The 22,486-nt window shown below is 39.6% G+C and overlaps 1 protein-coding gene across 1 annotated transcript; it reads right to left on the bottom strand.

Moving 5' to 3' along the window:
* Window positions 1–273: 273 nt before the first annotated feature.
* On the bottom strand, window positions 274–21,799 carry LOC149275718 (receptor-type tyrosine-protein phosphatase eta-like). Its single transcript, XM_089504414.1, has 12 exons — window positions 21,694–21,799; window positions 21,256–21,404; window positions 13,121–13,214; window positions 10,479–10,683; window positions 4,531–4,618; window positions 4,072–4,162; window positions 3,823–3,896; window positions 3,602–3,736; window positions 2,870–2,989; window positions 2,447–2,601; window positions 947–1,082; window positions 274–414 (listed from the first exon to the last, which is right to left on the bottom strand). The coding sequence occupies exons 1-12, from the start codon at window positions 21,797–21,799 to the stop codon at window positions 274–276; spliced, it is 1,494 nt and encodes a 497-aa protein (XP_089360540.1).
* Window positions 21,800–22,486: the final 687 nt, after the last annotated feature.

The raw sequence follows: 22,486 nt of genomic DNA, 5'->3' as shown, positions 1-22,486 counted from the left end.
TCAATGTGACGCAGTCCGATAAAATATTTCCATTTCCTGAAATAATATAATAAGATCCAGTCCATCCTTCCAGCAGATTCTAGAAAAAAATAAATTTACACCATTCCATACATTAAATTATTAGAAATAAAGTATTTTTTGAAAACTTTTTAACACGTAGTCCTTGAAAGTGCTTTTCCTTTTCTTCAGATATGTCTTTGGATGCCAGAAACATTGTAGCAGTTCCTCGAGAGTTATTCCCGCATGAGGTCAGATCATCAAGCGGCTCTCTCATCAAATGTTTGTTCTTGAGACCCCAAGAGACGGGTAAATATTTTCATAAATTTCTGCGGTGTTTTGGTAAATAAGGTCCGGTTTGTCTTCTTTGGCTTTGATAAAATCCAACGCACATTGATTCAGGAAGATGTACTGACTCTATGGTTATAAAAGGAATAATCAAAATACCGTTAGCGGACACCTAGACCTTTACTGGTGATAGATGAATACAAATTACTATTTTTAGGAGAGTTTTTGGTGTTACATTTTTCATGGATTTGTTTCAGATTTTGCCAAATCGTCAAGTTGGAAACCTCGACGGGGTGTCGATGCCCACCTTGAAGACGTTGACTGAACTGAACAGAACCTGCGTCCTTCCATGTTTTTAGTGGGTTCTATTGAACTTGAACTAAAGTCTGTGACGGACTCAGCCCATTATGAGATCAGCCCGCAGCGGGGGCTTCAAAGGGATTCAGAATATGAATTGTTTCATGGATTGCATGTGGAGGTCACAGATTGAACCCGGCCAATGTCTTCACAGGCAGAAGCCTAAATTGCATCCCATAATACAAATATAACTGAAGGAGAGACTGGCCTGTTAAGGTAGACCAATCATCAGATGTAATGGGTGATTTTATGGCTGAATGCGTCTATTAACCAACATTTAGGTCACCATGCCCCATGCGCTTACCTCGGTCTGAACCATCAGTACGCGATGCATTCGAAGATCATATACAGCTCCAAAAATGTCTAACTTGTCCTCGGCTTCAATTTGTCTTATTACGCGATCGAGTGCAATGAAAGTACCCGTCCTGCCGACCCCAGCACTGCGACAGATTGAAAAATGGGTTAAAAGTGTAATGAAATCCTAAAAAGGAATGTTTCACGCGAAGGAACTACTGATTTTCCTTTATGTCTGTAGTAAAATCTTTGTGTCACTACGGCTTTCAAAGAAATCGCAAACATTGTGTTACAATCACGACGCGATAACATTTACAATAACAGACGCCACGTGATACGAGCCATTTATATCTTTACTGCAATAAAAACACAGGAAATGTTGCTTAAACATTCAGAGAATCGCATCCACTTTATTGCATCTGGGAATTCCCTTTCAATGTTCACGTGGTTTCTCTATATGGAGGGATTCTGCGCAATGTCCCCATATGCCTTTGCCTCCTCCCCAACCAGCCCATGGGGTATATTCACTGCCAGTTAATATGCAATGGTTCCGGGGTGGGTCTAACGAGACCCCATATGCATGCACAGAAAGAGCTCCCATTCATTTTAATAGGAACACTTTCCGGCCACTGACTGGCTGCTTTAAACAGGTTTAATGCATATTAAAGTGCTTACAGAGTATATACATTCTGGATTGAGTTTCCCTTTCTATTACGTTGAATTTACGTCGGAGATCAGAGAATAAAACTTTGTTTATTTAGAGAGTTAAAAACCTGTTATACGAGGTTCTAGAAATCATTAAACTGCACTCACCGGGTAGTTTCATGGTTTAAAATATCACAGATGGTTTTTGTATATAGGTTGTCCTACTGAGAATTTAAAGTTACAGCGTAACCTGTAGTAGTGTTAACCTATTATGGAGAGTATAGTAGAGGTTTAAAAAAGCCACTCTCTTTTTTATGCTGCAGGGGAATCTGTCAAGTGGAATTTTCCCCATGTGCTACATTGTATACAATACTGCTTAAAGGTTTGGGGTCACTCAGCAGTTTTCATGGAAAACAAGGAAATTTCGAAAGGGTTGCGAAAGGGTGATGGGAGTGATAAAGGGCCTCTGGAACACAGGAGTGATGGGAGTGATAAAGGGCCATTGGAACATAGGAGTGATGGGAGTGATAAAGGGCCGTTGGAACACAGGAGTGATGGGAGTGATAAAGGGTCATTGGAACACAGGCGTGATGGGAGTGATAAAGGGCCACTGGAACACAGGAGTGATGGGAGTGATAAATGGGCATTAACCCCGTCTGCACTGGATTCCTGGTCCGTGTCATGTTATTTTAATGCACAAATTGTGCTATTCTTTCAAAAGCAAGGACACTTCTAAGTGATCCCAAACTTTTGAACTGTATAGTGTGTATATGCAAATGAGACATTATAATGAGCCTTGATTCATTACATATGACCAGAAAACGTAAAATGTAAGAAGCGCGAGCTGCACAGAACGCCTCGGTACCTGCAGTGCACCAGTATCGGAGAGTCGGGGATGAGTTTTGTGTAGTCGCAGACGATGTTCCTAAAGCTTATCAGAATATTTGCTGTCTTCGGAACGCCGTGGTCCGGCCAGGCAGTAAAATGAAATTGACGCACTTGAATTTCTTTGTTGGTTTTCTACAAAGTTACAAAAAATAAATACATTACAAAAAAAGGGATATATTATAATATATATGTATTATACAAAGGACAGCACCAAAACATGTTATACCCCCATGGAGCTTTTCTCTTGATGGGGCTAACATGGCGGGACTCTTGGTGCTTTAAGGCATGCGGGCACTTGGTGACGTAAATGTGGCCAGCGGCTGGATATGTACCGTCGCACATTACATTAACATGTCGACAATTACTCATTAAACCACTTTCTGGACCCCAGAACACTCACATTTGTCACTGTGAAATTTCGGATCGTCCATTCAGGGAAGACACTTTCACCTTTGAAAGAAACTACTAATCTGTCGAAATGCACTGCTTGTCCTGTAGGCCAATACTCCTCACATTTTACCTAAAATATGGAAAAATTAAGACTTTCAATATCAAGTGCAACACAGTATTTTTTATTGTTTCTCAGACTAACTTTGAACGGCCAACTGGGGGCATTATGAATCCCGATACAACGTGGGTGACTTTTTTATACTTCCCAGACAGGAAGACACGAGAAATGGCAATTGAGCCAAAGTATAAACGCGCTTTCCAGACAGTGACGGTCACATTATAGAGACGATAGCAAACAGTGCCACCTATTTGTCAGGTTTTTGAAGACCCCCCAAAAAAACCCAACACAAATAACCGCCACGTCCGTAGTAGCGATATCGCATCTACAACAGGAGTATGAAGAAGGGTTGGTAATTCAATTCATGAAACATTATAACTGGGAAGAGGGCCATGAAAGAGACAGCAATCCTTAACGATGGACATCTAAGTATTTGAAGATCTAGTCAGGCAGGCTTTGGAAGCCTCTGAGATGCCCCCTTCTGGCTGCTCAGATATCGAAACGTTGTGTTCTTCTTCTCAATGAACTAGTGTCGTAAAAGGTATTATACTGTAATAAGATGTTATCAGAACGGAGACCCTGAAATAGCCACTTTCGGGATGTTATTACAATAAAACTGGGTACCTTTCCAGATTCCACGCATTTCGTTACAATAACAATCGTGCGTATGTTCTTTTCCCAAATCATCCTCCAGAAATCATTCACTGTGTGTGGCAAAGGTCCTTGTGCTGCGATGAACTCTTTATCTGACCTGTACCCCTGAAAAAGAAGCAGTGGCCCTTTAAGAGATAAATGTCTTACTTTTATCGAAATTAAAAATGATGGAGATTCGAAAGACCACTTACAGGAATATAGTTTGCATTGATGTAATCGTCTGTCGGGTTGTCCTTAATGGAAAGTTTAACACGAGATACGTCGTCTGAACAAAAAAATGAAATAAAAAAATCGAGAAAAAAGAAAAATTATACTCAACGCTTTACGAAGATATTCAGGATACTGGATACAGGATACAAGCGGAAACAAATTCCATTTGCAAACACAAAAGCCATTCCAGTCCATGGAACGTTTGGGTTAAATCGTATAAGATGACTTACATGGCAAAACATTGGTATATCGGTTCTTTCGCCTATTTTCGGGATCTTCAGCTGCCATTCTGGATTGAGTGACCCCAACAGATGCAAGGCGCTAAATTCGGGGAAAAAATTTAACTATTATCCCTGGATTTCTAAGAAAGAAAACCCAAAGTCTAAGATATTTTATCCCTCCACAAATCATCAGTACTATAACCCACCTGACAAGAACTTTCTCTACCAAAAGCTGAATTATGTGTGTAGGATTGAGTGAGTGTGTGTTAGAGTGAGTGTATGTGGAATAAAGTGAGTATGAAGGTGTATGGCATACATCCTTGTATGTAGAGTGAGTTTGTGCTTTAGAATGAATTTGTGTGGGATAGAGTGAGAGTGTTAATGTGTTAATGAAGGTGCAGTTTGAAGGGGCAGGGGGCAGAATCTTGTATTACGTCACTACCTCCATTATCGAAAGCTCGCACTTACCTCGTATTCTCTGCTAAAGCCTAGATTCGTATCCGCCTGCTGCTTAGCGAAGTGGGAGGCAAAGCTGACGCACCTTATCGACTGCGACCTGTTATTAAACAACAGGAGCCGTTTAGAATCACTTTCAAACCAGACTATTAAATGGAGTTGGTTGGATGGAAATATTAATGGTACTTACTTTTTCACATCTCTATATGGAGAAAACAAAAGAATAAATACAAATCAATATACAAATCCGGAAAATATAGGCAACATTTCTGAAAAATGTTTTTGAAAATCGTTTTTTTCTATGTAATTAATTACAATTTTCCTTTTTTTTCTATAATTGATTGTATATATATATATGTAGCAGAAGTATTATTAAACACTCATCTACAGACACCAGACAAGCCAGATGGCTTGTTTTTCCCTCAGAAATCTCATGGTGCTGCCACAACCACTATATATATATATATATTTATTTTTTTTCATATAAAATGTGGTATAATATTAAAAAGAAAAACTAATTTATTTTTATTTCCCAAATGCAATTTTTGTCAATAGATATTTAAATGTTAACATAACATTTTCAAAAACTCACTTCATTTTGTTCTCAGAGAAGTCACTTTTCTTCTTTCCTCCTTGTCTATAATAAATATTAATTTAGACAAATCAGACAAATCTGGCCATACTTATAAAGAGTTAGCGCTTAACAGAAGAAACAACTCACTGTAGAAACTACCGGAATGTTGAGCAATTAGCAGAAACATTCTGATTGCTTTCTAAAATCCAATATACATCTTGAAATTTTTATCTTTAAAAGCACAAATCAAAATGTGAGCAAACTAGTCGAGGCCAAATGTATACCGTTCTTGTTTGATGCCAGTTCCATGCATTAGGCGGAAAGGAGTAGAAATACTCTGGTGTCATTGTAACCCCTTGAGCCTGAGGACGCATGGGGGTAGGTTTGAGTTTGGGAGAGGACCCATGACGGCGCTTTTTGGAAAGTCTTTTCGGGTGACAGCTTGCATGTGGAGGAGCTCCACAGGGATCCCCGGGAATTGTACCTTTTTCCACCCAGGGGAAATGGATTCAATCGCTGGGTGCTTTTCCATCTGCACCCGGTAAATCTTTAAAGAGGTGTCACTCGGGGCCATATTTGGACTAGAGACAGCGGGGACCCTGAGGTTTCAAACGACACTCTGGTTGTGGGCGAGCCCCTTTGGGTGGACCAGGAGTGGCATGTCTCCACAGGGGGTCCCAGAGTCAGGCGTCGGGGGGATAATTCTATCTTCCTGATGTATTGTTTGTTGGTGTATTCCCTTTGCTGGAATGTGAATTGCATTTGCTGTGTATAAATACCTGTATGTGTGTCTAATAAAGTTAGTTCTGTTTGCACCCTACACTAAGTCTCGACTAGTGCTTGGGTGATAACAAAGGGTTAACCTCTTGAGCAATTGAGCTTTCAGCCCCAAGGAAGATCTCTACGGTGAAGCCATAAATCAAGTGAAATGGAAGGTGTCGGATAGAGAATTACAATTGTTGATGATGTGATACTGTCCCCTGCTGGCCTTGATCACTCATATAAATATTTCTTGTTTAACATGTACAGAAAAATACCACTAAAGGTCTCCAGCCTCTCCTGCTGCGGCATCCACCTCACTCACACTCCCAGACCTGATGAAAGAAAGGGTGGTGGAGTAGGCTTCCTACTCTCCCCAACTTGAACTTTTTTAACCCATTCCGGTCCATCATTTTCTTTCTCCTCATTTGAGGTCCATGCTATTCTACTATTTAATCCCATCTCCTTACGCATTGCTGTTATATACTGCCCCCCTGGCCCTTCTTGACCATTTCTCCACATGGCTTCCTGTCTTCCTCTCCTCTGATGTTTCTTCTGGAGTCCTTGGAGACACCCCTTTGAGCCCCATGCTGTTGGAATTTTTTTGTCTATAACATCCTCTTTGGGTCTCACACAATATATTAACGCCCCTACTCATGATGATGGTCACACTCTAGACCTTATCTTTTCTAGCATGTGCTCTCTCACTAACTTTTCTAATTCCCCTTTCCCCTTCTCTGATGACCACTTCCCACCCTGCTCTCTAACCTTGCCTCATACTCCTTCCCTTGCCCCCCAACAACCTCGCCTAAACAGAGACCTCAGCTCCATTAACCTTCAGAAATTCACCCTTGACTCTGACCTCATATTCACCACCCATTCTGTCTGTTTTAAGAAAACAACAGTCTCCATCTTAAAAACATTGCCTGCATTCGTCCCTTCCTAACATATGATGCCACCAAGGCTCTTGTCCATGCCCTCATGCCTATCCTCTGCAATTCCCTTCCCCAGGACTATCTGTCCCTCAAGACCACTATACTTATACTAGTGCGGCTGTCTAGACTTAACAGTGGCACTTTTGCCTATTGTATAATACACCCTAGCGCCCTTTAGATGCCTGTTTGAGCATCACCCTCCTCACCTGTTGTTTCTGTTGTCAAATTGTTATGTTATATACTTCTTGTTATGTCCTGTCTACCCATTGTACATCGTTACGGAATATAATGCTACTATGTAAAACAATAAAAGTTAATAATAACCCATTGGTTACACTTGGTCTATACACTGCCTTTAAAAAGAACGTGTCTTCAGAAAGATGACGGGCATAGGTTTTTGTGTGTGGGATAGATGAGATGATATGAAGAGTCTTACCTTCTTTTCCACCAGATAAAAGATCCCATGATACTGATAGCAGCAACTCCAAGGATACATCCGACCACAGCACCTATGATAACACCTGATGGACATACATAATGGGTCAGCCATGAAGAACTCAACTTGTGTCTTCAACCCACAAGCGCATGTTCCTATTATTCTTGCTCTGGGGAAACCCATGGAGTGTATTCTTAAATATTCTGATATCTAATTGACCAAACATTTTCCTTTGAGGCAAAGGTCTTAAAGACTTCTAGATTCCACTACAAACTCTTTATCTGAATTACCACGGTCTTCTTTGTTGACGCTGATTCATATTCATAGCTCATTATACTCTGGCTTCTAACTTTACCGGCTCACAGTAACAATTTGCTTATTTTTAGATGCATTCGTTGTAGGTAACAATATACTTTCTCAAATGCTCTGTCTGTATTTTGGCATCTTTATTCTACGTTCCTCCATTTCGAATTGGGTCACAGCCAGTATGAACTAGACTTGTGCATTCGTCTTCGGGCGAACATGAAAACGAACACGAAGAGTGCGTTTTCGTGTTCGTTCCGAAGACACGCCGAAGAGAAGACAACGGCGGTAAAAAGTAGGCGAAGACGAAGACACACACCCCTGACAGCGAACCTATGGATTTCCGCTCCCGTTATCTAACGCAGCATCGAAGGGGTTAACGGGAAATCCATAGGTTAAAAGGGCCGTGCAAGCGACCAATAGGCTCACTCGCACGGCCCTTTAACCCCTTAAGGTGCAACAAGTGCACCAGGAGCCTAAAAGTCTGTACGAGCGACCAACAGAGTCGCTCGTACAGACTTTAAAAAGTTAACCCCTAATGAAGCAACTTGTCCAGCAGATCCCACTGGTCTCCCTGTTCTTTCATTTATTAACTGATAGAACAGGGAGACCAGCGGGATCTGCCGGGTAAGTTGCAGCATTGGGGTTTTAAAAGTCTGTACGAGCGACTCTGTTGGTCGCTCGTACAGACTTTTAGGCTCCTGGTGCTGTAACTTACCCGGCACATCCCACTGGTCTCCCTGTTCTATCAGTTAAATGTCCGTACGACAATAAAGTCACTTGTACGGACATTTAACTGCCGGGTAAGTTACAGCACCAGGAGCCTAAAAGTCTGTACGAGCGACCAACAGAGTCGCTCGTACAGACTTTTAAAACCCCAATGCTGCAACTTACAGGAACAGGCGAATATTCGCGGAATACGAAGATTTTTTTTTCCCCAAAGACGAGCACGAAGATGAACACGAAGAGCCCCCTGGTGCCCAAGTCTAGTATGAACCCATTTCACTGGGTAAAATGAAGACACAGAGGAACTTCTGAATGGCTCTGCTGACTCTATCATAATGATAAAGACCTAACCCCGTTTCTAATTGTTACATTTGGTAAAAAATGTTCAAAATTCTAGGGTCTAGTGTCAAAAGGACTTAAAGATGAAGGGCAATATTATTATTATTATTATTATCCTTTATTTATATAGCGCCAACAGTTTACGCAGCGCTTAATACAATACATAAATTCAAGGGGTATGACAAGACAAGAATTGACAGACTAAGACAAACCGATACATTTGGTGGAGAGAGCAATATAGTAAAGCAAGATGGATACCTGTATTCTCAGGTGTCTTAAATTCGGATGAATATGGACAATAGGATAGTAAGGACTTATCTTCCATAATGATGCGGTTGTTATAGTCAACGGCCGTAAACCCTGCAATACTGATCCTGGAATAGATATTCAAAAAACATCAACATGAAAAAGTGACTCTAACAAAAATTTTAAAATTAAAAAAAGGACAGGGCTCCTGATGACGTAACGTACAGAACGTACAAAGGATGTGATAAAGGGTCACTGTGTCTGGTAGTGAACGTTGCAATGAAATTATTAGCCTGCCAAACTCTGCCTTGTAATTAAATTTACATGCTATGTCCAAACAGGAATATCTGCCATGTTCACTGACACACAGAATCAAACAGAGTAACTGGATAGAATGATGTCATCGCTGAATCAGTCAGAAACGTTTAAAATTTGATCATCACGGGTGATTTACATAGCCATAGGACTATGGAGAAAAGAAGAACGTTGGAAAGAAATGGTAAAGAGCTGTCTTTATGTAAAACACGTATATTTCTGGCTATAATTGCAAAAGGGTTTTCTAACCATCAAATAGCCTTTTAAACTTAAACTTGGATCAGTGAACACAACTGCCACTGGAACACAGGAGTGATGGGAGTGATAAAGGGCCACTGGAACACAGGAGTGATGGGAGTGATAAAGGGCAATTGGAACACAGGAGTGATGGGAGTGATAAAGGGCCACTGGAACACAGGAGTGATGGGAGTGATAAAGGGCCATTGGAACACAGGAGTGATGGGAGTGATAAAGGGCCATTGGAACACAGGAGTGATGGGAGTGATAAAGGGCCATTGGAACACAGGAGTGATGGGAGTGATACAGGGCCATTGGGACACAGGAGTGATGGGAGTGATAAAGGGCAATTGGAACACAGGAGTGATGGGAGTGATAAAGGGCCATTGGAACACAGGAGTGATGGGAGTGATAAAGGGCCATTGGAACACAGGAGTGATGGGAGTGATACAGGGCCATTGGGACACAGGAGTGATGGGAGTGATGAAGGGCAATTGGAACACAGGAGTGATGGGAGTGATAAAGGGCCACTGGAACACAGGAGTGATGGGAGTGATACAGGGCCATTGGGACACAGGAGTGATGGGAGTGATAAAGGGCAATTGGAACACAGGAGTGATGGGAGTGATAAAGGGCCATTGGAACACAGGAGTGATGGGAGTGATAAAGGGCCATTGGAACACAGGAGTGATGGGAGTGATACAGGGCCATTGGGACACAGGAGTGATGGGAGTGATAAAGGGCAATTGGAACACAGGAGTGATGGGAGTGATAAAGGGCCACTGGAACACAGGAGTGATGGGAGTGATACAGGGCCATTGGGACACAGGAGTGATGGGAGTGATAAAGGGCCATTGGAACACAGGAGTGATGGGAGTGATAAAGGTCCTCTGTACGCCTATGAAGAGATTCCATTAAAAATCTGCTATTTGCAGCCACAATAGTCATTTACAACATTAAGGCCGTCTGCGCTGGATTTCTGATACATTTCATGTTATTTTAATGGATAAAATGTGCATTTCTTTCAAAAACAAGGACATTTCTAAGTGACCCCAAACCTTTGAAAATATCTATTGTGCTTTGGAATTACCAGTAAGATGTTAATGGAGCCAGAGGTCCATTAGTATAGGCAAGTGTGGAAGACCCGTCTCCGACCCGCACTGTTATAAGACCGTTTCTACTCGTTGTCCTCTGTTTGGTATCCACGATATGTGCGACATAAGTGTTTGTGGACCCGGTTTTATGATCAGAATATGTCTTGGAGAGTATACCTGGACCAGGTTTTTGGCCGGTAACTGCGAAAGTGGAAAAAACACTAACAGAGTTAATCAACATGTTGGTTCCGCACATCGAAACCAAACAAGATAAGATGAGATGGCAATGGAATTTGTTAACACAAAAAAAAACACTAAAACTATTAAAAAATAATACAAATGAAATATACTCATCTTGGCTATTCCTTTTGCGCACAATAAGAGCTATTTATAAAAAAGTGAATTTGGTACAAAGCATTCTAGTCACCAATCACCATAGCAACAAGAGGGATACGTCTTTCAAATGTTTCCAATGGCCACACCTATATTTAGATATAAAATGCAAAATAAATGAATAAATAAATAAAAGTGTGACATCTTACCATTAATTCCCACAGTGACGATGACAGCGTAAGCTACTATGGGTCCATTTGAGTCATTAAATTCACGGAATGTAATATCGAATTGATCATATAAAGAGGATCCGGCAGGCTCTATAATCTGCGTATTTATGTCTGGCGGTCCTACATTGATAAAGATACAGCATTACTGTATGGATCTGTATTAGGTTTAACACCAAATGTATTATTATTATTATTAATATATCATTGTTGTTAGTAGTAATAATAATATAGTCATTCAATCATTGTTATTAATATATAGTGCCAACAATTCACATAGCCTTGCTTACAGTCCCTACATTTGACTTGAATCAATAGATGGAAACTTCATTTATTCATTTATTAGGAATTTATTGAAGGAACTTTTATATTAAAAATCTCTACGTTTAGACACACAATGGGCAAGATCTCTGTATAGAGGAATATACAGGATATAACGGGTTATAAGGACGGGATTAGTTATACGCCCGGAGAGTATATAATATATAATATGAGGAATATACAGGATATAACGGGTTATAAGGACGGGATTAGTAATACGCCCGGAGAGTATATAATATATAATATGAGGAATATACAGGATATAACAGGTTATAAGGACAGGATTAGTTATATGGCTGGAGAGTATATAATGTATAATATGAGGAATATACAGGGATATAACGGGTTATAAGGATGGGATTAGTTATACGGGGCGGAGAGTATATAATATATAATATGAGGAATATACAGGGATATAACGGGTTATAAGGATGGGATTAGTTATACGGCCGGAGAGTATATAATATATAATATGAGGAATATACAGGATATAACGGGTTATAAGGATGGGATTAGTTATACGGCCGGAGAGTATATAATATATAATATGAGTAATATACAGGATATAATGGGTTATAAGGACGGGATTAGTTATACGGGGCGGAGAGTATATAATATATAATATGAGGAATATACAATATATAACGGGTTATAAGGACAGGATTAGTTATACGGCCAGAGAGTATATAATATATAATATGAGGAATATACAGGATATAACGGGACAGGATTAGTTAGAGTTTGTTCAGCCAGTGAGAAATCATAGGCCATTTTGTAGTAAAGAGGGGGACAGACTTGTGTTGTTTTTCAACCTAAATTACTATGTTACTTCTGTGAGAACTTCAGCATTTTTGTAAGTTAAAAAAAATGTTTTTGTTTTTTTTTTGCTCGTACACGCACCCTACATCAAGGTGCATTAATCTTAAAATGATTATTCGACACATTCATCAAATTATAGAAACTTACTTCCTATTGAAGTCTGACAAGAAGAAATTTTAGCATCACTTGCTTTCTTGCAGGCCAACGTGGTGATACTTATGGAGTATTCAGTAAAATACATTAAACCTGTGACATTAAATTCTGGAGACCCAGCACTGCAGTTCCTAGAGATATTTAGTCCTCTGAATGACCCCTGACTAGTTAGCGTCAGATCAAAGTTAGTGAACAAGGTGTCAGGACATGTCCACCGCAATGAGAGGGAAGCCTGCCCAGAAACAGCTGCACAACTAAAGGAAAGAACAGCTGCAGGAACTGGGAAAAAAAGGAAAAACAGTGTTATACAAAAACAATAAATAATCATAAATAAAATAATACATAATTTATAATAAATGCTAAATAATAATAATAATAAATCATTAATTAATAAATTATATAAATAACTTTTAATAAATAAATAAATATTAATTAAAAAAAAAATTATTTATTATCATCTCAAGAAAAGGTTTAGATGGGATTGTGGAGAGTGGGGGGTTTATTAGAAAAACATGAGTTTATCATGCCTGGGACTTTCCATGGTTTGCACCAAGGATCTGGTTTGGGGGGAGTTGGACTAATCTAACCCTTATTAAAACTGGACACATTTTTTTAAAAAAATCTCCGGCTGAAGTTACAGTAGGATAGTTGTGATGTGAAAAGAAGTCACAACACATTAAACCTTTAATGATGCAATTTACAGCTGAAATCGTTTTTATGCGGGAGTTTCTATATTTCATTTGATTTAACAGGTGCCCAAAATGAGGCTAATAAAGGAAACTTACCTGTGCAGACGTCTTCACTGACAGCAGAACTCTGATACTCCTGGGCTCCAACTGTTACTACAGAAATAGTGTACTTAGTCCCAGACGTGAGGTTCTGGAGGTTAATGTTTGACACGTTACTTATTACACTCCATGTGCCTGAAGAACTCTTATAAGTTACATTAAAAGACTTTGTTGCATTCTTCATATCTATTGGGTCTCCCCAGGAGAATGAAACGCTGCTTGTTCCGGTGGAGAGAGAGGTTATGGCGTCTGGAGGGGTCGGGTCTGGTGAATAAAAAGCAACGATGTTTAATCAGAAAAATATATTGTTACAGAAACTAAACACAAGTCATGCAACCTTTAATACAATTGTTCCATGGATTTAGTCTGACTGTATTCCGTGATACTTACACGTGGCCTCAGTCACTGGATCTGATGTCTGGCTGCAGGTCCCGCTCACTGTCTGTATGATAACCGAGTACTTTCTGCCAGGGAGTAAGTTTGGGAAATCCGCTGTGGTAGAATTCGTTTGGATCGTTCTATTGATGTCTCCGTTTAGAGTAACATTGTAATAACTCACTATTCCGTCTGATTTTGTCCATTTAACTTGAAGGAAATTAGTGAAATTCATATTGGTCAACTGGATATTTCTGGATCCCACTAAACCAGGTACTGAACGGGAAGAGAAACACAATTTATTAGTATACCTAGAATTGAGTACATGATGTGAAATCAGTAAGCACAGAACAGTTAGGAATTGTCGTTATGTGTTATGATGTTAACATGTTCCGTCTGGTCTCACGTGTGTATTTGTTCCCACTGCAGTTACTTCTTAAGTCATTGAAAGCACGAGGATCCTTTTTTTCATATTCCTAATGAAGCACTTTAATTAACCTCCAATTGCAGCGTTTTATAGGAACATTGGTATATTTGTTCATTTTAATTAGCAATAATTATGCTGGCATGAGCTTTCTTAGTGTTTTTGACCAAAGGTAGCTCAGGGGTGGACTGGCACGGGGTTGGGGGGTCAGCTGGGCGGACCACCCTTTGCAAACAATTTTGGACAGACACAGGAAGAAAGGAACACAGCGGTATCTCATAACGTGAGGTTACCTGGCCCTGCGGTGAAAGCAAGGATGCCAATAAGGTAAAGGGAGCGAGTGAGTTAGAGGGTAAAGGGTGTATGAATGTATGATAGAATGAGAATGTATGTATAAGCGTGTGTGTTAACATGAATGTGTAAGTGTATGTGTGTTAGCATAGATGTTTATGTGTGTTTGTGTGTAAGCATGAGTTTGTATGTATAAGTGTTTGTTAGGATTCATGTGTAAGTGTATGTGTATAGCATGTATGTGTAAGTGTTAGTGTGTGAACATGAATGTGTAAGTGTTTGTGTGTTAGAGTTAATGTGTATGTGTAAATGTCTGTGTGCTAGCATGGATGTGTATGTGTGTTGGTATTGCTTACAATACTGATAGAATTGGAGAAGATTACAGCACAGTTGAATGGTGCGTATATTTCCGTTTCGTAATCAGGGTATGTGGTTGTTTACAGAGATTTCTTAGCGAGAAGGTTATTGCAGATTTAAAGTCAAGCTGTACAATTATATTTTGTAAAGTAATTAATACCTCATTGGTATAACAGAATTTTATAATACTAACATATATTTTAAATACTTGGTAATAGACACTCACCGGTGCAGGTCGTATACGAGGCCGGCTGACTCTCGGTTATGTTATCGCCCGCTCTTGTAAATACGGTGAATGTATACGTTTCCCCCGCAACTAGATTCGTTACATTAAATAGTTCAGATCTTACTGTTGTTTCATTGATCAGGTTCCCAGCCGATGAGTTGGTTTGTACTCGGTAGGAGTAATCACTGTTATACTCATCAGGTTTATCCCAAATCAGAAAAACATAACCTGAAGTCACATTTCTGGCCCTGAGATTTTTTACAGACATCGGGGCTAAAGTAAGAAAGTAAAAAGTTATCAGAATAAATCCTAAAAAATACATTCTATAGGAATATACAAGTCTGAGTATTATTTCTCTGGACAGAGAGAGAGAGAGGTTTGTAAACATTAGCATTTATAAATCGATGTGAAATATTATAAATACTCTAAATAGGTGAAGAATAAAATCATAACAGAACCCAACAATGGAAACTATTGGAATCTCATATAACAGGGGAATACATTACAGAACATAAAGAAATCAGGTACCTACTTGTGTAAACATCTCTACTGACAGCAGAACTCTGATACTCCAGGGCTCCAACTGTTACTACAGAAATAGTGTACTTAGTCCCAGACGTGAGGTTCTGGAGGTTAATGTTTGACATGTTACTTAGGACACTCCATGTGCCTGAAGAACTCTTATAAGTTACATTAAAAGACTTTGTTGCATTCTTCATATCTATTGGGTCTCCCCAGGAGAATGAAACGCTGCTTGTTCTGGTGGAGAGAGAGGTTATGGCGCCTGGAGGGGTCGGGTCTGGTGAATAAAAAGCAACGATGTTTATTTAGAAAAATATATTGTTACAGAAACTAAACACAAGTCATGCAACCTTTAATACAATTGTTCCATGGATTTAGTCTGACCCATGTATTCCGTGATACTTACACGTGGCCTCAGTCACTGGATCTGATGTCTGGCTGCAGGTCCCGCTCACTGTCTGTATGATGACCGAGTACTTTCTGCCCGGGAGTAAGTTTGGGAAATCCGCTGTGGTAGAATTCGTTTGGATCGTTCTATTGATGTCTCCGTTTAGAGTAACATTGTAATAACTCACTATTCCGTCTGATTTTGTCCATTTAACTTGAAGGAAATTAGTGAAATTCATATTGGTCAACTGGATATTTCTGGATCCCACTAAACCAGGTACTGAACGGGAAGAGAAACACAATTTATTAGTATACCTAGAATTGAGTACATGATGTGAAATCAGTAAGCACAGAACAGTTAGGAATTGTCGTTATGTGTTATGATGTTAACATGTTCCGTCTGGTCTCACGTGTGTATTTGTTCCCACTGGAGTTACTTCTTAAGTCATTGAAAGCACGAGGATCCTTTTTTTCATATTCCTAATGAAGCACTTTAATTAACCTCCAATTGCAGCGTTTTATAGGAACATTGGTATATTTGTTCATTTTAATTAGCAATAATTATGCTGGCATGAGCTTTCTTGGTGTTTTTGACCAAAGGTAGCTCTGGGGTGGACTGGCACGGGGTTGGGGGGTCAGCTAGCCGGACCACCCTTTGCAAACTATTTTAGACAGACACAGGAAGAAAGGAACACAGCGGTATCTCATAACGTGAGGTTACCTGACCCTGCGGTGAAAGCAAGGATGCCAATAAGATAAAGGGAGCGAGTGAGTTGGAGGGTAAAGGGTGTATGAATGTATGTTAGAATGAGAATGTATGTATAAGTGTGTCTGTTAACATGAATGTGTAAGTGTATGTGTGTTAGCATAGATGTTTATGTGTGTTTGTGTGTAAGCATGAGTTTGTATGTATAAGTGTTTGTTAGGATTCATGTGTAAGTGTATGTGTATAGCATGTATGTGTAAGTGTTAGTGTGTGAACATAAATGTGTAAGTGTTTGTGTGTTAGAGTTAATGTGTATGTGTAAATGTCTGTGTGCTAGCATGGATGTGTATGTGTGTTGGTATTGCTTTACAATACTGATAGAATTGGAGAAGATTACAGCACAGTTGAATGGTGCGTATATTTCCGTTTCGTAATCAGGGTATGTGGTTGTTTACAGAGATTTCTTAGCATGATGGTTATTGCAGATTTAAAGTCAAGCTGTACAATTATATTTTGTAAAGTAAATAAATGATACCTCACTGGTATAACAGAATTTTATAATACTCTAATATATATTAAATACTTGGTAATAGACACTCACCGGTGCAGGTCGTATACGAGGCCGGCTGACTCTCGGTTATGTTATCGCCCGCTCTTGTAAATACGGTGAATGTATACGTTTCCCCCGCAACTAGATTCGTTACATTAAATAGTTCAGATCTTACTGTTGTTTCATTGACCAGGTTCCCAGACGATGAGTTGGTTTGTACTCGGTAGGAGTAATCACTGTTATACTCATCAGGTTTATCCCAAATCAGAAAAACATAACCTGAAGTCACATTTCTGGCCCTGAGATTTTTTACAGACATCGGGGCTAAAGTAAGAAAGTAAAAAGTTATCAGAATAAATCCTAAAAAATACATTCTATAGGAATATACAAGTCTGAGTATTATTTCTCTGGACAGAGAGAGAGAGAGGTTTGTAAACATTAGCATTTATAAATCGATGTGAAATATTATAAATACTCTAAATAGGTGAAGAATAAAATCATAACAGAACCCAACAATGGAAACTATTGGAATCTCATATAACAGGGGAATCCATTACAGAACATACAGAAATCAGGTACCTACTTGTGTAAACATCTCTACTGACAGCAGAACTCTGATACTCCCGGGCTCCAACTGTTACTACAGAAATAGTGTACTTTGTCCCAGATGTGAGGTTCTGGAGGTTAATGTTTGACACGTTACTTAGGACACTCCATGTGCCTGAAGAACTCTTATAAGTTACATTAAAAGACTTTGTTGCATTCTTCATATCTATTGGGTCTCCCCAGGAGAATGAAACGCTGCTTGTTTCGGTGGAGAGAGAGGTTATGGCGCCTGGAGGGGTCGGGTCTGGTGAATAAAAAGCAACGATGTTTATTTAGAAAAATATATTGTTACAGAAACTAAACACAAGTCATGCAACCTTTAATACAATTGTTCCATGGATTTAGTCTGACCCCTGTATTCCGTGATACTTACACGTGGCCTCAGTCACTGGATCTGATGTCTGGCTGCAGGTCCCGCTCACTGTCTGTATGATAACCGAGTACTTTCTGCCTGGGAGTAAGTTTGGGAAATCCGCTGTGGTAGAATTCGTTTGGATCGTTCTATTGATGTCTCCGTTTAGAGTAACATTGTAATAACTCACTATTCCGTCTGATTTTGTCCATTTAACTTGAAGGAAATTAGTGAAATTCATATTGGTCAACTGGATATTTCTGGATCCCACTAAACCAGGTACTGAACGGGAAGAGAAACACAATTTATTAGTATACCTAGAATTGAGTACATGATGTGAAATCAGTAAGCACAGAACAGTTAGGAATTGTCGTTATGTGTTATGATGTTAACATGTTCCGTCTGGTCTCACGTGTGTATTTGTTCCCACTGCAGTTACTTCTTAAGTCATTGAAAGCATGAAGATCCCATTTTTCTTATTCCTAATGATGTACTTTAATTAACCTCCAATTGCAGCGTTTTATAGGAACATTGGTATATTTGCTCATTTTAATTTGCAATAATTATGCTGGCATGAGCTTTCTTGGTGTTTTTGACCAAAGGTAGCTCTGGGGTGGACTGGCACGGGGTTGGGGGGTCAGCTAGCCGGACCACCCTTTGCAAACAATTTTGGACAGACACAGGAAGAAAGGAACACAGCGGTATCTCATAACGTGAGGTTACCTGACCCTGCGGTGAAAGCAAGGATGCCAATAAGATAAAGGGAGCGAGTGAGTTAGAGGGTAAAGGGTGTATGAATGTATGTTAGAATGAGAATGTATGTATAAGTGTGTGTGTTAACATGAATATGTAAATGTATTTGTGTTAGCATAGATGTTTATGTGTGTTTGTGTGTAAGCATGAGTTTGTATGCGTAAGTGTTTGTTGAGATTCATGTGTATGTGTCTTAGCATGTATGTGTGTGAACATGAATGTGTAAGTGTTTGTGTCTTAGCATTCATGTGTTTGTGTAAGCGTTTGTGTGTTAGAGTTAATGTGTATGTGTACATGTCTGTGTGCTAGCATGAATGTGTATGTGTGTTGGTGTGTTAGAATGGATACGTATGGGTAAGTATTTGTTAGCATGAATGTGTATGTGTAAGTGTTTATGTGTTAGCATGAATCTGTATGTGTAAGTGGTGTGAGAGAGAGAGTGTGTTAGCTTCAGGGTGTAAGTGTGTGTTGCTTTAGAATCCTAATAAAATTGGAGAAGATTACAGCACAGTTGAATGGTGCGTATATTTCCATTTCGTAATCAGGGTATGTGGTTGTTTACAGAGATTTCTTAGCGAGAAGGTTATTGCAGATTTAAAGTCAAGCTGTACAATTATATTTTGTAAAGTAATTAATACCTCATTGGTATAACATAATTTTATAATACTAACATATATTTCAAATACATGGTAATAGACACTCACCGGTGCAGGTCGTATACGAGGCCGGCTGACTCTCGGTTATGTTATCGTCCGCTCTTGTAAATACGGTGAATGTATACGTTTCCCCCGCAACTAGATTTGTTACATTAAATAGTTCAGATCTTACTGTTGTTTCATTGACCAGGTTCCCAGCCGATGAGTTGCTTTGTACTCGGTAGGAGTAATCACTGTTATACTCATCAGGTTTATCCCAAATCAGAAAAACATAACCTGAAGTCACATTTCTGGCCCTGAGATTTTTTACAGGCATCGGGTCTAAAGTAAGAAAGTAAAAAGTTATCAGAATAAATCCTAAAACATACATTCTATAAAAATATACAAGTCTGACTATTATTTGTCTGGACAGAGAGAGAGAGAGGTTTGTAAACATTAGCATTTATAAATCGATGTAATGTGAAATATTATACTCTAAATAGGTGAAGAATGAAATCATAACAGAACCCAACAATGGAAACTATTGGAATCTCATATAACAGGGGAATCCATTACAGAACATACAGAAATCAGGTACCTACTTGTGTAAACATCTCTACTGACAGCAGAACTCTGATACTCCCGGGCTCCAACTGTTACTACAGAAATAGTGTACTTAGTCCCAGACGTGAGGTTCTGGAGGTTAATGTTTGACACGTTACTTGGGACACTCCATGTGCCTGAAGAACTCTTATAAGTTACATTAAAAGACTTTGTTGCATTCTTCATATCTATTGGGTCTCCCCAGGAGAATGAAACGCTGCTTGTTCTGGTGGAGAGAGAGGTTATGGCGCCTGGAGTGGTCGGATCTGGTGAATAAAAAGCAACGATGTTTAATCAGAAAAATACATTGTTACAGAAACTAAACACAAGTCATGCAACCTTTAATACAATTGTTCCATGGATTTAGTCTGACCCCTGTATTTCGTGATACTTACACGTGGCCTCAGTCACTGGATCTGATGTCTGGCTGCAGGTCCCGCTCACTGTCAGTATAGTGACCGAGTAGTCTCTGCCCGGGAGTAAGTCGGTGAAATTCACTCGGGGAGAATTGGTTTGGGTTGTTTGATTGACGACTCCTCTCAGAGTAACATTGTAATCACTCACTTTCCCTGGTGGTTCTATCCAGGTTACCAGAAGGGAATTCGTAGAATTGTAATGTTGGACTGAGATATTCTGAGGGGCTCCGGGTACTGAAATAAATAAACGATAAGATGAATAGTTAATTTTATGTATATAGAAGCATCCATGGTGATGACGTCCACTTTTATGACCCTGTGGATTAATAGAAGTTTATTAATACTTGGCCTGAAGAGTAGGTTTAACGTAAACACAGAGACCCAAATCTAATCATTTAGGAACAGTTCTCTGTGACAGGCGTGTGATGTGGCAGACGGCTTAAAGGGCACCCAGAAGAGCATTTATTGCCCGTGCAGAGCTTACTGAAAATGATACCCCTGTTACTTTTACATTTGTAACAAATTTAGGTTTCTTTTCTAATGTTTCCAATTTTTATACATTTTCTTTTTGATCATATACACAACTCTAGGCTTCAGTCTGCTTTCTATGCTGGTCTATAAGAATGTATATGTTGGAATTGTTTTTTTCCTTAGACCCGAAGTGCAGGAATCTTCCACGTCTACGCTATGGTTCCTTGCCCTCTACTTTCACATGGGGGGGGGGATAATTTCTTTTTAATTGAAATGTAAAAAATTACCAGCACTATAATTTCCTTGTACATGCCAGAAGTGAATGAGTACTCACATGTGCAGGTCATATACGAGACCGGCTGACTCTCGGTGACGCCATCGGCCGCTCTTGTAAACACGGTGAATGTAAACGTTTCCCCGGGTGTCAGATTAGTTACTGTAACTGATTCAGATCTTACGATTGTTTCATTGATCAGCATCCCAGCCGATGAGTTGGTTTGTACTCGGTAGGAGTAATCACTGTTATACTCATCAGATTTATTCCAAGTCAGGGATATAGATTCCGAAGTCAAATTGTTCTTTCGCAGCTGGTTTATCACCATGGGTTCTAGAGTAAGAACCAAAATGGCATCAGAATCGGCAACAGAAAACAGAATAAACATACAGGAGCTTACGTCTTTAATTAATATTCCTCTACGGAGTTCTCTAAAAGCTTTCATTATAAATTGACAGAATGGGAAATGTTACCGACACATGAAAAGACTAACAAACTGTCAGAGAGAAGCGACTATAACTGAAGTCACATTATTGTCTAGAAGCCGTTTGACCATCATGTCACACGGGATCTGATATAACAAGATGATCCATTACAGAACCTACAAAAATCAGGTACCTACTTGTGTAAACATCTCTACTGACAGCAGAACTCTGATACTCCCGGGCTCCAACTGTTACTACAGAAATAGTGTACTTTGTCCCAGATGTGAGGTTCTGGAGGTTCATGTTTGACACGTTACTTGAGACACTCCTTGTATCTGAAGAAGTCCTATAAGTTATATTAAAAAACTTCTCCGTGTTGGTCATATTTATTGGGTCTCCCCAGGACAATGAAATGCTGTTTGTTCCAATGGAGGAAAAGGTTATGGAGCCTGGAGTGGTCGGGTCTGGGAAATAAAAAGAATCAATGTTTATTTAATCAACAAAAAATATTGTTATAGATACCAAATACAGAGTAATAAAATCTTTAGCATAATAGTCACGTGGACTTGGTCTCACACACAGACCCCATTATACTCACACGTGGCCTCCTTCACTGGATCTGATGTCTGGCTGCAGGTCCCGCTCACTGTCAGTATAGTGACCGAGTAGTCTCTGCCCGGGAGTAAGTCGGTGAAATTCACTCGGGGAGAATTGGTTTGGGTTGTTTGATTGTCGACTCCTCTCAGAGTAACATTGTAATCACTCACTTTCCCTGGTGGTTCTATCCAGGTCACCAGAAGGGAATTCGTAGAATTGTAATGTTGGACTGAGATATTCTGAGGGGCTCCGGGTACTGAAATAAATAAACGATAAGATGAATAGTTAATTTTATGTATATAGAAGCATCCATGGTGATGACGTCCACTTTTATGACCCTGTGGATTAATAGAAGTTTATTAATACTTGGCCTGAAGAGTAGGTTTAACGTAA

The sequence above is a fragment of the Sceloporus occidentalis genome, unplaced genomic scaffold, assembly GCF_023333645.1.
Source record: "Sceloporus occidentalis isolate IW3139 unplaced genomic scaffold, rSceOcc1.0.p SCAF_270, whole genome shotgun sequence".
In the NCBI taxonomy this organism is placed as follows: Eukaryota; Metazoa; Chordata; class Lepidosauria; order Squamata; family Phrynosomatidae; genus Sceloporus; species Sceloporus occidentalis.
Note: the sequence above shows the minus strand (reverse complement) of the source record. Positions and strands in the feature narration are given on the sequence as shown.

What these genes read in the sequence shown, in the direction of transcription:
- LOC149275718 (XM_089504414.1), bottom strand. Translation starts at nt 21,799, where the DNA reads ATGAACCTCCAGAACCTCACATCTGGGACAAAGTACACTATTTCTGTA. An exon ending in CAGTAGAGATGTTTACACAA is followed by an intron (nt 21,405 to 21,693) that starts GTAGGTACCTGA and finishes TTCTTACTCTAG; the next exon opens with AACCCATGGTGATAAACCAG. An exon ending in CCGATACTGGTGCACTGCAG is followed by an intron (nt 1,083 to 2,446) that starts GTACCGAGGCGT and finishes AATCTGTCGCAG; the next exon opens with TGCTGGGGTCGGCAGGACGG.